This window comes from Perna viridis, chromosome 10 (genome assembly GCF_037379345.1).
Source record: "Perna viridis isolate PV_CMFRI_1.1 ecotype Kerala chromosome 10, ASM3737934v1, whole genome shotgun sequence".
Classification (NCBI taxonomy): Eukaryota; Metazoa; Mollusca; class Bivalvia; order Mytilida; family Mytilidae; genus Perna; species Perna viridis.
Window position 1 is genome coordinate 28,866,663 of NC_142454.1, and position 14,955 is coordinate 28,881,617.

Consider the following 14,955-nt stretch of genomic DNA (forward strand, 5'->3'; position numbering starts at 1 on the left):
CAATTTAACCTGTATTTGATCATAAAGATACATTTTTCATTCTGTTAGAGAAACAATGTTTTTAAGACTGAGATTAACCATTTTATTTCCATTTAGAAATCCACATGTTAGTACAGAAGTGTTACAACAAGAACAGCATTGTACATTGTCATTTATAATTTCATTTTTATTAACGTGTTTGTGTCACCACATGTATTTTGACATGTATTCTACATGTTTCATTTGCAAAATTGAGATTTCAAACAACTCAAATTGTCATCATAGGCCCTTCATGTGTAGCATGTTGTGATAGATATGTACACCAGAAAAATAAATATGATTTGTGGTCCCCAGTTAATTACATAAATATCAAATTGAAAATTTACTGAAGGGAACTAGAGATATCCAGTCAGTGAAACTCCACCCAATTTCCTGATGTAGCTTTAGTTATGTAAAAACAAGTGATAGACATAGAAGTGCATGCATCTGTATAGTTCTATTTCCCCAGAGACAGTGCAAGGCAATATTGAAGTATGCTAGCATGTTAACTAAGTTTCTTTTAACTGTTGCATGTATTTGAAGGGTTTATGTATCAGTTATGAGTTATACATTTTTTTAAACTTTATTGTTAATGCTGGAACACAATTGCAACCATCAATTTAGTAGTAGATGCTGTCATGCTTTGAAACTGTAGCAGCTTGCTCTATTTTCTCAGTATTTTGTGCAAATTGTCTAAACCATTTTTTACAGTGAGTGAATTAGTTAACTTCAGAGGATAGGATTGGTCTTCCCTTGATTGAATGACATTGACCTTATATAAACTACCTTAGGTAGTTAAATGAACATTTGACAAGAATATATAAACTTTCCATCATTCCATAGGTTTGAATATTTAAATTGGTGTCTTATAGAAAGTTTAAATCTACTTGTCAAATGACAGTTCATCAGGAGATTGTCTTTTTATCAAGTTAAGACCAAATTTCTACCCTGAACATTATCATTTTTTTTGCTGTAGTAATTGAAAACTTTCAGATCATGAAATGCAATGGATAGTTGTATTGGAATGTTGAAAGTCTCGGCAGCTAGTATTTTTTTTAACAGTTTTGTACGCATTTTGTTAACATTTAGTCTCTGTCATGTTATTAGATGATTTTTCTGTTATGAAGCAGTGTTGAATTGTGCTGCTAAAACTGCAATTTGTAATAATGGACACCTTTTTCATTCATCATTTTAACCTCAATCTTAGAATTGACAGTGAACATATTCTTCATGCCAAGTATAAATGCCTTAGGACTATTTTCATTGTAAGTGATCAGTATTGTATGTCACAAAACAACACTCCATGAATATTTATATTGATACAGCATTTGAACAATATTTACCATACTTTTGTATATCCCAACATTAAGGAAGTAGACCTAGAGTAAGGGACACAACTCTTACAAATCAGTGGAACATTTGTATTTAGCATTTTACATCAATCTCATGTAAGCGTCAAAGTAACTTTGACTGTTTTCATTTTTTTATCAAACGAAAGCTTCATACGCTTTGGTGAAATTGAACATGATACAAACATATCACTGATTTCAAGAGTTATGTCCCTTACCTTAGGTTTACCTCCTTAAGTTACATAGGAAAAATTGAAATATATATTTAGGACCTATATAGAAATATACATGTATCAAAATCATAAACTGCATATTCTGCCAAAATTTAAATGAAATGATTGAAATCATCAGGGAAACATTTGTTTACCTCTTGATATTTTGATGAGAGAGAATTATATATTTATATTTTAATTGAAAATATATGTTTTTTTATTGTGGCCCTAAACATGAAAAACAATTGTTGCAATTTTTCCTGTGAAGTGAGTGTCTTGATTCAAAAGAATATTTCAATTAAATTATTTCTATGACTGGTTTAATTTTTGCAGTTTTAAGGAGGACCAAAAAATAGCAAAAATAAGTATTCTGGGAAAATGATTTCTTGTAGAAAATTTGTAGATTTCAATTATCTGTATGATACACTGTCTGGCCAACATATATGTAGGACATAAATTCAGGCAGTCAAATAGAAATTATTGCCTGATTGAATAGGAGAAAAATGTTGAATTTGGGTTTTGGGTAGACAAGTAGGAAATCTATTTTGGAAAGACTGTACATGTATGCCAGATCTTTTTTTTTCTTAATAGATAATATTGTAGGTATTTAAGAGTTTTTGATAAAAAAAGAAAACATGAACTATACATTTTTGAGGCTTAAATGAATGATTTATTACATCAGTCGGTCCTAGAGGGGGTTCCAACCTTGAAACTTCCTTTTTGTTGGAAAATTCTGTTAATTTTGGGCAAAATATTGACTAAAATGAGAATGATAATCTGGAATCTCTTCTTTTAAAATTTTCCGCATTTTTTCCTTTGAACATGTGGGTATACATATGTATTTATACTGTGCGAATTCCCTGACTTTGCCCCGATTCAATTTCTAGCAGTTGGTCGGTATTGGAATTTAGGAAGGATTTTAAGGAGAATTTAATTTAATTTTTTTTTCACTCATGCTATTGTTTTTTGTTTCTTGGCACTCACTAACTCTAAAATTTGTGGTTAAGTAAGTGGAGTAGATAGGTTGGTGTCAGTGGTTGTTTTTATAAGAAGACTTTATTGTTAAATTGATTGTGAAAATAAGAAAAAATGAAATAACATCAAAACTTTTGAATGATTGTACACTTACGACTATTTACAAATGTAGCAAAGCTGATATCAGATGTATTTTTTTTTCAACACATGAATATAACATTATGTAAATTGTCTCACTTTACATTTGACTGGAATCAAATTCCCAACTATTTACAATGTATGTATGGCAGCTTTGGATATACATGTTATTATAGGAAGAATGCAATGAAATCAAGGATAGATGCTGAAGTTGTGGGCCAAATTTTACCTTCTTTCTGTTTTATGTGAATATATGAAATGCAGCAGTTTCTTTAAGGATTCTTTGTAGTTTCGACAGATTTTGACTGCAAATTATATATGTTCTATAAATTGTTAATCTCTTCTTTGTTAAAAACCACAAATTTATGGATTTACAGATTATGTTCATAAAATACGGCCAAAATTAGGAATTGTCATCAGGTAGCACAAACAGATCTGAAAATGTGGATTCCTTTTTTTTTTTTTTTTTTAAAAGGGGGGGGGGCTATTCTACATTTTTTTTCTGTGGGAGTTTGTCACTGACCACCTCCTTGCTTTGGTAACTTAAAAAAAAACTGTTGATACTAGCAATGTAAATGAACTTTCCATTCAGGCCATACACAGGATTTTCCATAGGGTGTGCAAACTTCATAGTTCATACAAAATGTCAACTTCAAGAGTCACAGTTGAATCAAAATGACAAGTTTAATAGTGCCTGTTGGTTTTCAAAGGGGTGCAGTCACTCCTCAGTCACCCCCATTTGTACAGCCCTGCCATTGATTTACCTGTTGATGATTTCCTTTTCTAACACAGTAGAATGAGAACAGTATCACAGGCAAAATTACAATAAACAGATTGTTACTGGTTTTCTTTGCACAGATGTTAAAAGTTCACATATTGCTAATTGTAAAAAAATGTTAGTTCAACCTTTCTTTTTTCTCTGTAATAAGAATATTCTAATAATTTCCAATATTCATTAGTATTGACTTCAGATCAAAACAATCACAGTGTTAGTGGTGATATGAAGAATGGTACAAAGTAAGAATTACTGAAATTAACACATAAGGAAGGTAATGGAAATAACTCATCAAGTCAGTAATATTTTTGTATTGTAATCAAATTAATCTTTCAAGTATTCAGAATGAAAGAGTAATCAAGAGAACCAAGGTTATAGTGGTAATTAAAAGAATGTAATCCAGGGACAAAGACCATACATGTAAAACAGACATACACAACAAAGAACACAAAGCAACTAAAATCATACAAAGTAACAAAAGTAAATGAGCAATTCGGAAATCAATCTTAAGTTACTTAGATGGTAGTCACGTTAAATGGTTTACCCAAACATACCAATGATTTTGTAAGTGTTATGCCCCATAAGTTTGGTCTACCTCAAGTTTCAGCTGCAAGTTTTACCTAGATTTAACGTCAACTTCAACCATGGAAGCATCTATCCTTGATGTCTGCTATATGACTACAAATGGCTTTTGAAATCAAACAGTTGTCTTGTATACTTGACAAGTGTTTTCTTTTATTTACAGTATTTTGTATCAGTTGATGACTCTTTCAAATCTTTTCAGAAAGTGTTTTTTAGAAACATTTTTGCCTTTGCGTTGAAACCTATAAACAAAATAGGCCAGGGCTGTATTCAATATTAGAAAAACCTAAAAATTTATAAAATCCCAGGTTTTTGCCTCCTTAATATACTGTAGGTTGATGAACTTAAAAACGTCAGTATCAATATACAGAGTTATCGAGTTATCTCTCATCTACACGAGGTGTCTTTCAACAGAGGAAGTATTGTTCTTTGAATTTAACCTTCTTGTTTTTTTTTTTTATATTTTTAAAAAAGTGACAGCTTGAAGATTGTACCATACTTTTTAAATCCTATTTACACTTTTTATACTAAAAAAAGAAAAATTGTAACCAGCGCTGTAACTTCAAGATTAATGAGGGCATTTTTTTTTTTTTTTTGGGGGGGGGGGGGTAATGTTTGCAGAATTTTAATGAGATACTTGCTGTTGTTTGTGTAAAGAAATACCTAAAAATGGGAGATAATTCTTACAACTCCCAAGTAGGGAATATCTTTATAATAGTTTTATATTGGCCTGTGTAAACTGACTTAGTCTAAATAAAGTTTTGTTTGACATTCATAATGACTTAAGGAGGTAGACCTAGGGTAAGGGGCTTAACTCTTGAAATCAGTGATATGTTTGTATCATATTAAATTTCACCAAAGCCTTTTAAGCTTTCCTTTGAATCAGAATGAAATCAGTCCAAGTTACTTTGATGCTTACATGTGATTGATGTAAAATGATGAATACAGATGTTCCAATTATTTGTAAGAGTTGTGTCCCTTACCCTAGGTCTACCTCCTTAATGTAAAGAAATGGAAAGGAAAATAGGTCTATTTAAAAGACTGTCCATATAGAAACTAGGCAGGTTGAATGATATGGGCAACACAAAGTAAATTGATCCTATTAATTTTTCGGACATCACAACATTGGAACATAAACATATTACTATGCTCTACATATATCATAGAATCTGCCTGGAATCTATAAGAACAGCCTCTCAAGAATTACTGTGAGGGAAAATATATATTATATAGATCTTTGTTGTTAAATAGAACATATTATTACAACCATGTTTACATTATGTTATGGTTGATTATTGCTGTTGATTGGAAGGCCACTATAAATTAATTTTTTGTTCTTTGTTTGAGTCTGAGAAAAAAAATGAAAGGATTTTGTTGAAATTTTGAGGGGTGATGTGGCACCATGTATACTTGATCATCTTATACTGCCACTTAGAACCAACAAATTTTAGGGGAATTATTGAACTTGATTTAATGTTTCAGATTAAACTAGTGCCAAGTGAGACGGTCATATGGCTACATGCAGCAATATTGTATACAATGTTTGTTAAAAAGGAATTCAAATATTATCATAGTTATTGAGTACTAAAATATAAAATAACAATCTAGGCAATACTGTATGGCGGGGGGGAAGAGTTTGGGTTCAATGTTTTAACTTCAGGTTTGCAACAGTATTTTTCAAAAAACAAAGAATTAATTTAATTTGGCCTTAAGTGTACACATTCTGTTCTTAGATTTGTGACTATGCAAGAATTTTGGTTGTGTTAGGCTCCTGATTCTTACTCTCTGTCTATAACAATGACAAAATAGGTCACTAATATTTATTTATACTTCCAATATTTGAGAAAAATATGAAATAAAAGAAGACTTGTGAAGAAGAGTTTTGTGTATTTTGTTTGAAGAAAACCGTATTAAAGTCTATATAAATAATTTACAAGGAGATTCGTTGAAGTTTTCTATATTTTTACTCCCTGCTAGAGGAAGTTTGCTACTGAAAATGGAGTCACTGGTCCCTATAGTTCTGCAATAATGGTAAAATATGTGAATAATCCGCGAAGCAGATTATGTTTCAGCGTAAACGGACCCAAATTAGGTCATAGCGTATAAACTATTCAGACATTGAATACATTCATTATATTTTAATTGAAAATAAAAAAAATGATATATCCATCACTTTTATTAACACTGAGTAAATAGCAACTTTAATTTTCCCGCCGTGTAGTAATTCTAGTAAGCAAATTGGCCGCCATTTTAAAATCAGCGGCAAGACGCTGTCATTTCATCACTAGAAAATGTTCTGTTATTTTCCAAAATTGAAGACACAGTTATTAAAGCAGGAATTTGACATAAACCCGACGGACATAAAGTTAGTTAATAATTTATTGTCACAAAAACGTTTCAACGTTACAATGTGACTGAAAACGGTGTTTCGGATGTTGACAAACAAAAAGTAGCTCCGTATAAGGTGGGCGTTGCCTAAATAGCAAGTTAGTTTATATAATTGAGACTGTTGATTTTTGTCAACAAACCAATCAAATGGCAGGATTCTCATCAAATTAAAATATTATTTAATAAACACCAGAAATCAGCTCGGAACACAGGGCTTGCTCCATGTATCAGATATGCAGCTTGTTATACCCCTCGCAAACGAACTTTGCGGTAAATAGGTTTAAACCTGTCTGTCCGTCTATATATCCGAACTACTTTTTAAGCTGCTAGCAGCATTGTTATGACTGTCAGGAATTTATGTTTGGATAAAAATTATAGAAATTACGGATGTTGAACTTAATTAAGGCTAAAAACCACTAATTCCACTTCTCATAGGCTTCTATGCTAATTTCATAATATTCAATGTCTTCTCTAGACTTTACCTTAACTTTAACCTGCAGAGGACTATATATCAGCATGATTCTACATATGTCAGCTCACAATCCTCAGAATGGCATGTGGGGTTAGCAGACTTGCAGTGCAGTACTGGTCACCGGAAAATGAAGGGTCTATAAAGAGGCTAAAAACCACTAATTCCACTTCCCATAGGCTTCTATGCTAATTTCACAATATTCAATGGCTTCTCTGGACTTTACCTTAACTTTAACCTGCAGATGACTATATATCAGCATGATTCTACATATGTCAGCTCACAATCCTCAGAATGGCATGTGGGGTTAGCAGACTTGCAGTGCAGTACTGGTCACCGGAAGTGAAGGGTCTATAAATAGCATGGGAAATCCCAGTGTTTTCACAAGATAGGGGTATATTTAAAAATCATTATGGAGATTAGGCTTCACATCACAAGAAGCAAAATGCACCTATAAAATGTACAGAAATGTTTTTCCTTTCAGAAACTGTTTAAATTTTTAAAATAAGATGAGAACTGTTTTCACAGCACTATGAGGAACAGGGGTAATTTCTGCGTAGGACTATTTTTGCGTACGTTCCAAATGCTCATTGGTTGAATTGGTGGTCTGTAACCTAAACAGTCACTTTTTGTCTTAGAAAAAATAAATAACTATACAGGTATCTTCCTACACACATACTGAATGCATTTGCAAAGTTTCAGTGAAATGTGACAAGCACTTTTTTAAATATTTGATTTTTAAATATAGGGTAACCAAGTTGTGCCAGCAAAAAAGTGAAAATATTCTACCATACTGAAATGCATTAAATATTTGCAAAGAACTTTTTCTGACTTTTCAAATAAAAAATATCAATCACAACTTGTTTTTTAACAATATTAATGAAGAAATAGTTTTAAAAGTAATCATTTTCTGAGAAATTGGTCTATTTTTAAAAATTTATTTCTGACATGCCTCCCCCTTTTTCTTGATCACGTCAAAAATCCTAAATCTTTAAATTTTCACAAAAGGTGATATATTTGGCTTTAAATTTGTAAATACAGTGTTTTCACATTAAAACATGACCAGTAAAGGGCACCTAAAGCAAAAATAAGTGCTCAATAATGGATTTTCCATGTTGCCATAGGGGAATGCTTATATGGCCTTAACTGCAGTAATGAAAGTCAGTTTTTCCTCATTTCTAACCTAATTTTTGCTCAAATCTACACAAAACTTGATTTCAAGTGCTTATTACTACCATATTTAGGTAAATATAGCCCTCAAAGTTTAATATTTGATATTTTTACTAAATTTTCTACACTTTTTACAAGATAGGACATAAAAATCAGCCAAAAAGACCAATTTTCCATAATTTGGACCTATAACTTAAAAAAAATGCATATTTTGAAGGATTTTTGTAGTGTATTCCTCTCATGGCAAAGTTAACAAGATCTTCAAGTAGTTTAAAGCTATTTCAAGAAACTTTTCATTTTGCCATGGCTTCAACTTAAGGCTAAAAACCACTAATTCCACTTCCCATAGGCTTCTATGCTAATTTCACAATATTCAATGGCTTCTCTGGACTTTACCTTAACTTTAACCTGCAGATGACTATATATCAGCATGATTCTACATATGTCAGCTCACAATCCTCAGAATGGCATGTGGGGTTAGCAGACTTGCAGTGCAGTACTGGTCACCGGAAGTGAAGGGTCTATAAATAGCATGGGAAATCCCAGTGTTTTCACAAGATAGGGGTATATTTAAAAATCATTATGGAGATTAGGCTTCACATCACAAGAAGCAAAATGCACCTATAAAATGTACAGAAATGTTTTTCCTTTCAGAAACTGTTTAAATTTTTAAAATAAGATGAGAACTGTTTTCACAGCACTATGAGGAACAGGGGTAATTTCTGCGTAGGACTATTTTTGCGTACGTTCCAAATGCTCATTGGTTGAATTGGTGGTCTGTAACCTTAATTAAGGATTAATATGAAACTTGATTTGTAGGGTTTTAAATTACCATATGGAAATGAGCATATTTTTAGGAATTAATGTTCGGTAAAAAACTGTAGAAATGATGGCCATTGGAACTAAGGCATTTTTTTTTAGCAAAACGTCTGATGCATTGTCCGCAACTCATCCTCAACGACTTGCAGGATTGTTATGAAACTTAATTTATAGGGTGTTAAATTACCATATGGAAATGAGCATATTTTCAGGAATTGATGTTTGAATAAAAATCAGAGAAATGATGTCCGTTGGAACTTAAGCGTATTTCAGAAGAAGACAAAACAGCCCACAACTCCTCATTAATGACCGGCAGGATTGTAATGAAACTCAATGTTAAATTACTATATGAAGATGTGCATATTATTAGGAATTTATGTTCGGACAACAATTGTAGAAATGACAACTGTCAGACTTAAGCGAATTTCAACTCCTCCTTAACAACTTACATGATTGTTATGAAATTCAATGGAGTGTTACAGATAAGATTATTTCTTACCTCTCAGGTGAACTGTCTGGAGAGCCGACTCTAGGACAGTTCTAACCTCTCAGGTGAACTGTCTGAAGAGCCGACTCTAGAACAGTTCTATAAGTGTCATAGAACAGTTCTAGGGCCAGCTCTTCCTACTGTTCTGCTACTAGAGTCAGCTCTTCCTACTGTTCTGCTACTAAAACCAGCTCTTCCTACTGTTCTGCTACTAGAGCCAGCTCTTCCTACTGTTCTGCTGCTAGAGTCAGCACTTCAGACAGTTCTAGCAGTGCCGCAGCTCTACGAGAACTGTTCTACTAGTAGAGCGGCCCTATAACTGTTCTAAATTTGTCATAGAATTGTTCTTCTGACAGATCTGTGACAGTTTTGTGAGGGTTTAGAACTGATTTCATCTGTAGATTACCATATGGCGACGTGTATATTACCTGGAGTTAGTTATATTCAGTTATTATAAACAAAATAAAATAGATTTCTGCTTGGAAAAATCTGTTTTAGAAATGACAGTGAATTGGGTACCAACATGTCTTAGTCTTTCCACAGTAAAATAGTATCCAATACGAATTTCATGTCCACAATGATCCCAGAGTATACCGGGTTCAACAGGCTGCGGGACTGTTGGTCCCGTAAGATTTATCTACTACAGAAAGAATGAGAAAAATACTGGTTTATATAACTTTAATTCGAAACTTTCCATGCGGCAAAGCTGCTTCTAGCATATATACCGCTATATATATATCCTGAAGTCCCGTCATACGTAGAATGAGTTCTGACGTATACGACGTCGCCTATGTTTACCCACACCGGTATGACGGCTGTTGAACCGCTTATTTCGCCGTTATTTGAACTGTCATTAAATATTGCGTCTAGAACCTCGTGGTTGACAACTAATTCATAACTACCGTAACTATTGCTATTCGAATGTATTGTGAATGAAAAGATGTATAAACCCGAAGTCGGTGCCATGAAAACTCCTGTGTCGTTGTTGTACCCTTTGCCTTTGTCCATTTTTTCCACGTCGAAGATCAGAGTTTTGTGCTTTTGCATTGGCTCGTGTGTGCCCATGTAGGCGTAAAAGGCTACGATATTCGACTGTTCGGTATTCTCAAGGAGTCGTTTTCCTAAAAACAAAAATAGAGATATAAGCTGTTTGAACGATGTAAGAAAGTTTTTGCATCTTCGATATTGCCTCCACATCGAAAATTATGCACGTTTTTCGAATTCTAAAATTGTCTGAATTTTGTTTTCTTTGTTTTGTTTTCGAGTTGCGTTCATTTAACGACCGTCGAACAAACGCCATGGTACATATAAATATGACTATATAAATTAGCTATAACATGACACCGCTTTGACTACATGAATATTAAACACGCTATGTATTAATATGTCTACAAACAACAGTGCTTCACCTCCTAGGGATAATAGTTTGAATGTTAGTGGAGGGCTATGATTTTCTATTTGGCATTTTCACTTCGAGAAAATATAGGTCCTGCTTTGGCCCACCTGGCCGTAGCCCATATGAGCTATTGCCATCACTTAGCGGGCCGTCGTCGTCTTGGACTTTTGTTATGTTAATAAAACATGGCTTCTGTTACTAAAAATGTAACATAGGGGACAGCAGATTTTTGCATATCTCCAAAACCGTTAGATTTAACCAAATTCAGGCATGGATAAAAGTATTCAACATGATGAGATCTGTCTGTGGTCAAATTTTGGTGAAAATGACCTGTTGACCCATGTTGAAGTTATTGCCCTTTTTGGATTTTTTTTTTTTTTTTTTGCTGTTTTTTATGTTATTACGTTCAAAAATCTTCTCAGAATTTACTCTGCAAAATGTAATAAAAGTTGGTATTACCGATTTTAGGGTATCCTGGATTTTTTATTTGTGAAAAAAACATTACCGCTGTTACTAAAAATAAAACATGGGGATCGAAATACAGTTTGTTTGGCAAATATAACTCAAAAATCGTTGAATTTAGCAAAGTTCTGATGGAGAGTTATACTGTTCACCATCAGGAGACGGGCCTTTACCGAAAATTTCAAATTTATTAGTTGCCTATTGTAGGAGTTATGGCCCTGAAACAGATTTGTTCTCGTTTTTCACGTGTACAATTATCTGAAACCAGTTGCAACAAAATTTAATAAAAGTTGGCCTAATTCTTTTAGGAATTCTGCACAAACTAATCATTTAAAATTTTTTATTGGTAAAAAAAAACATGGCGCCTCGACTCGTTACTAAAAGTTGAACATAGGGGTCAAATTACCTTTTTATTTTGCTATTTTTCCTCAATTATAGAAGAATAATGAAATTGAAAGCTACTTATAAGATAAACATGATATTCTGATTTGACTGGCAGTATTGAAATTAATTTTAGGCGGTCATTTTGCGACCATTTTCCCCAGTTGCTCAGATTCCAATGATTTTTGGCTTGTATATGAAACTATGTGTTTTAAGTTGGATGGTGATGACCACAGGTCGTTCTGGACGGCCATTTTCTTGCTAATTTTTATACTTGCTATGAATTTAACGATAATTGGTTTATGTAGTAAACATGGTCTCCTGGTATGAACGGTGAGGAAAAAAATGTTGGATAGTCATGGTTTAACTCCATTTATGTTCTTTTTCAGCAAATGTATATTGGGCTAATGCCCCCTTAGCCCCGTTGGAATGACAGGGCATAGGGGGGACCCGTGCTCGATTTTTTTCCCCAGAGGTTCTAAAAAACGGTGAGTGCATTTCCAACATTTTACAGCGCCTTACGTACTCAGTTGAACTTACAGCAGTCATCAATATATGCTCTTTTTCAGCATTTTATTTTGTCAAACATGGTAACAAAGCATGACAACTTCACTTACTTAGTTAAAAGGACATTTAGCTTGCAAGATGAGCGATTCAGGCTCTTCGAGAGCGTCTTGTTTTTTCTTCGATGCAAAGCGTCACACTTAGATTTAAACATAAACAATTACAAAATGTAATTCCTACGAGAAGAATAGGTCCTGTCTTTTGTTTTTTTTTTCCTTATGATCTGCCCTGCTTTTTACTTTCTTGAAAATTGTTATCCCGCCTATTATCATAGCCCCTGCCAACAAAAGAGAAGAAATCGAATGGTAATTCTGTAAGTACTTTCCTTTAAATGCACTATGTAGTTTTAAGATATGGACAAGGCATTGTTCAATTGATAGATGACGTGGCTTGCATATCATGAAATGTACTGACATAAATCTTCTTTTTTGTCTTTTCAAATACTAGTAATATGTGAGTAATTTTACTTGTTCCGCTTTCCGAATAATCGTGAACCAATTTCTGACCAATGGATCCAACAGAATTTTTCTTCTTCTGTATTTCAAGTTCTAACTTCAAATGCTGGACCTCTTGTTTCAATGTTCTAGTCTCAGTCACTAAGCTTTCGATGATTGGTGTTAGCGATGATAGGATTTCCTCCTTGCAGCTTTCATTGCAAGCCACTGAACCTAAAACTTCTTTAGTCCAAAAGAGAAACATACAGAAAACTAACATGATAAACTCCTATTTTCTGTTTGTTGTGTCAAAGAAATTATCTTCTTATCAAAATGTTCTCTTAAATTCGATCACGAATATGATTAAATATTGACCTGAATGTCTGAATATTGGACAACATTTATTTTGCAAAAATGTATGCTTTTAAGTCATAGTTGTAAAACTGAGGTAAATTTTGATTTAAGCAGTTTTGTGGTTGTCAAGACCGACAAACAAAGAGCATTCCAGAAATTCAATCTTTCATACACACTTGGTTTAAAAAATAATGACACTACGTTAAACGTACCATACATGGGAATCTTAGCCACGAATCTCCCAGTTTTCAGTAGAGTCCGCTTTTGTTTTTTTTTTGTACGTATTATTTTGGTTACATATTCTTTGCTGTGTATGTCTGTTTTCCTTGTCCATCGTTATGTTTTATTACCATTCGAATCCTGGTTCCCTTGAATTCCCTTAGGAAAGGAGGGTTTGCTTGTCGGTAGTGAAATAATTTAAAAGGTTTTATTGCAATTTGTCTACAGACCTGCAATCAAATTTATAACATTCCCTAATCAACATGAAGCTTAATTGTTTATTGCTTTACTTTTGGTGGATGACTGTCTCATCGGCAATCGCAACAACATCCCTATTTTTATATCTAGGCTTATACATTTTCTTGTCACCAAAATGTTTGAATCAAATATACCCAAAGCAATTTTTACGAAAGATATGCATGTACCACTCAATATTTCAACGTCTTTTCTTCTTTTTCTTCTTTCTTTCCTTTTTTTATATACTTGGCCCTTTTCTACATTATTCCACCAACTCACTGTAAAAAATAAGTTGCTTGCGATCTACTGTCATGATTTGTCATCATAAAGTCTTGACAAAGATCGCCGGTTTTATTTATTTTATTTTCATATTTTCGTTCTTCAATTTTTCGTGAATCACTTATTCTCTTGAATAATGTATGCAGGGTGAATACTGGAATTTAAAAAAAAAAAAAAAAACAGGAGATGGCATGCACACCGTTACGCTTCAGTGATTTGCTTTCTATGTTTTCTCACATAAATCCTCGGTGGCGGAGTATAATTTTGTGAGTCAAATCATGCTCTTCCGTTACACTAATAACATCGAACTGCAAGGCGTTCTCGTTTTCTATATACTTCTCAAATGTGTAGGAGAGTTCACCAATCTAATTAGCGATGTCATATTCTCTAATTTGCATATCGTTAAGTGTCAAAATGGTTGGCAAATATACAACTAAATAAACAATTGTCAATTTCATGATTAGAATCCAAATTTTCAAAACTTTATCTCCAATTTTGATTTTGTGAAAAAATAATATTTTGTTTGTGAAATTATAATTCTTTTACTTAAAAATAAATTTGTAATGATATTTATATGTAAACCTCTATTTACAAATAAAATTATAAATAAAATCTTCTGCTTGTTAAGTCTATTTACTGAATATTTATTTAAAAATTCCATGGATTAAAAGAATATCATAAGCAATTTTGGGAACCAAAGGAATTTTCAATTATCTTAAAATGGAAAAGTTATTATAATTAAAAGGTCAATTGTTCCAGAACAATTGAAAGGTCTTTCCCGCCAATTCCCCCTGACAACTATCATGTTCATGAGAAATGACTTTTGCCTCACGGCCAATAACTTATTGTGTTCTAGCGTGAAAAGTCGGCTCGATCGACAGTATTTATTTCTTGTATATATTTTAAAAGGCGAGGTTTTTAACAATTGTTAAAATTTCAAAATAGTTCTGATTCTTATAAGAAAGATGAATTCTGTAGTAACTGTGTTGTAATAAACTATTTTTTCCTGTCAATTTCATCAATACAATTAGTTGAGAACAAAATGAACTTGTGATTTTCATGAAAATAGATAAATTCAAAGGGAGATAATTATAAAGTATTTCAAAGCAAAAGGTCTCAATTGTCACTTCCAGGTCAAATGGCCACCCCTCTATGAAGTACTTAAACATACTTAACCTAGAATTATCCATTGTAAAGGTATTATTTGAGTGTGTATTGAACAAATGTGGTCAAAATAAAACTCAGAT

At 32.9% G+C, this 14,955-nt stretch overlaps 1 protein-coding gene across 1 annotated transcript; it reads right to left on the reverse strand.

Annotated features, from left to right (window-relative positions):
• Positions 1–10,045: 10,045 nt before the first annotated feature.
• On the reverse strand, positions 10,046–12,965 carry LOC148605266 (uncharacterized). The gene is made up of 2 exons (XM_088549655.1): positions 12,653–12,965; positions 10,046–10,503 (listed from the first exon to the last, which is right to left on the reverse strand). The coding sequence occupies exons 1-2, from the start codon at positions 12,897–12,899 to the stop codon at positions 10,061–10,063; spliced, it is 690 nt and encodes a 229-aa protein (XP_088405781.1). The 5' UTR covers positions 12,900–12,965; the 3' UTR covers positions 10,046–10,060.
• Positions 12,966–14,955: the final 1,990 nt, after the last annotated feature.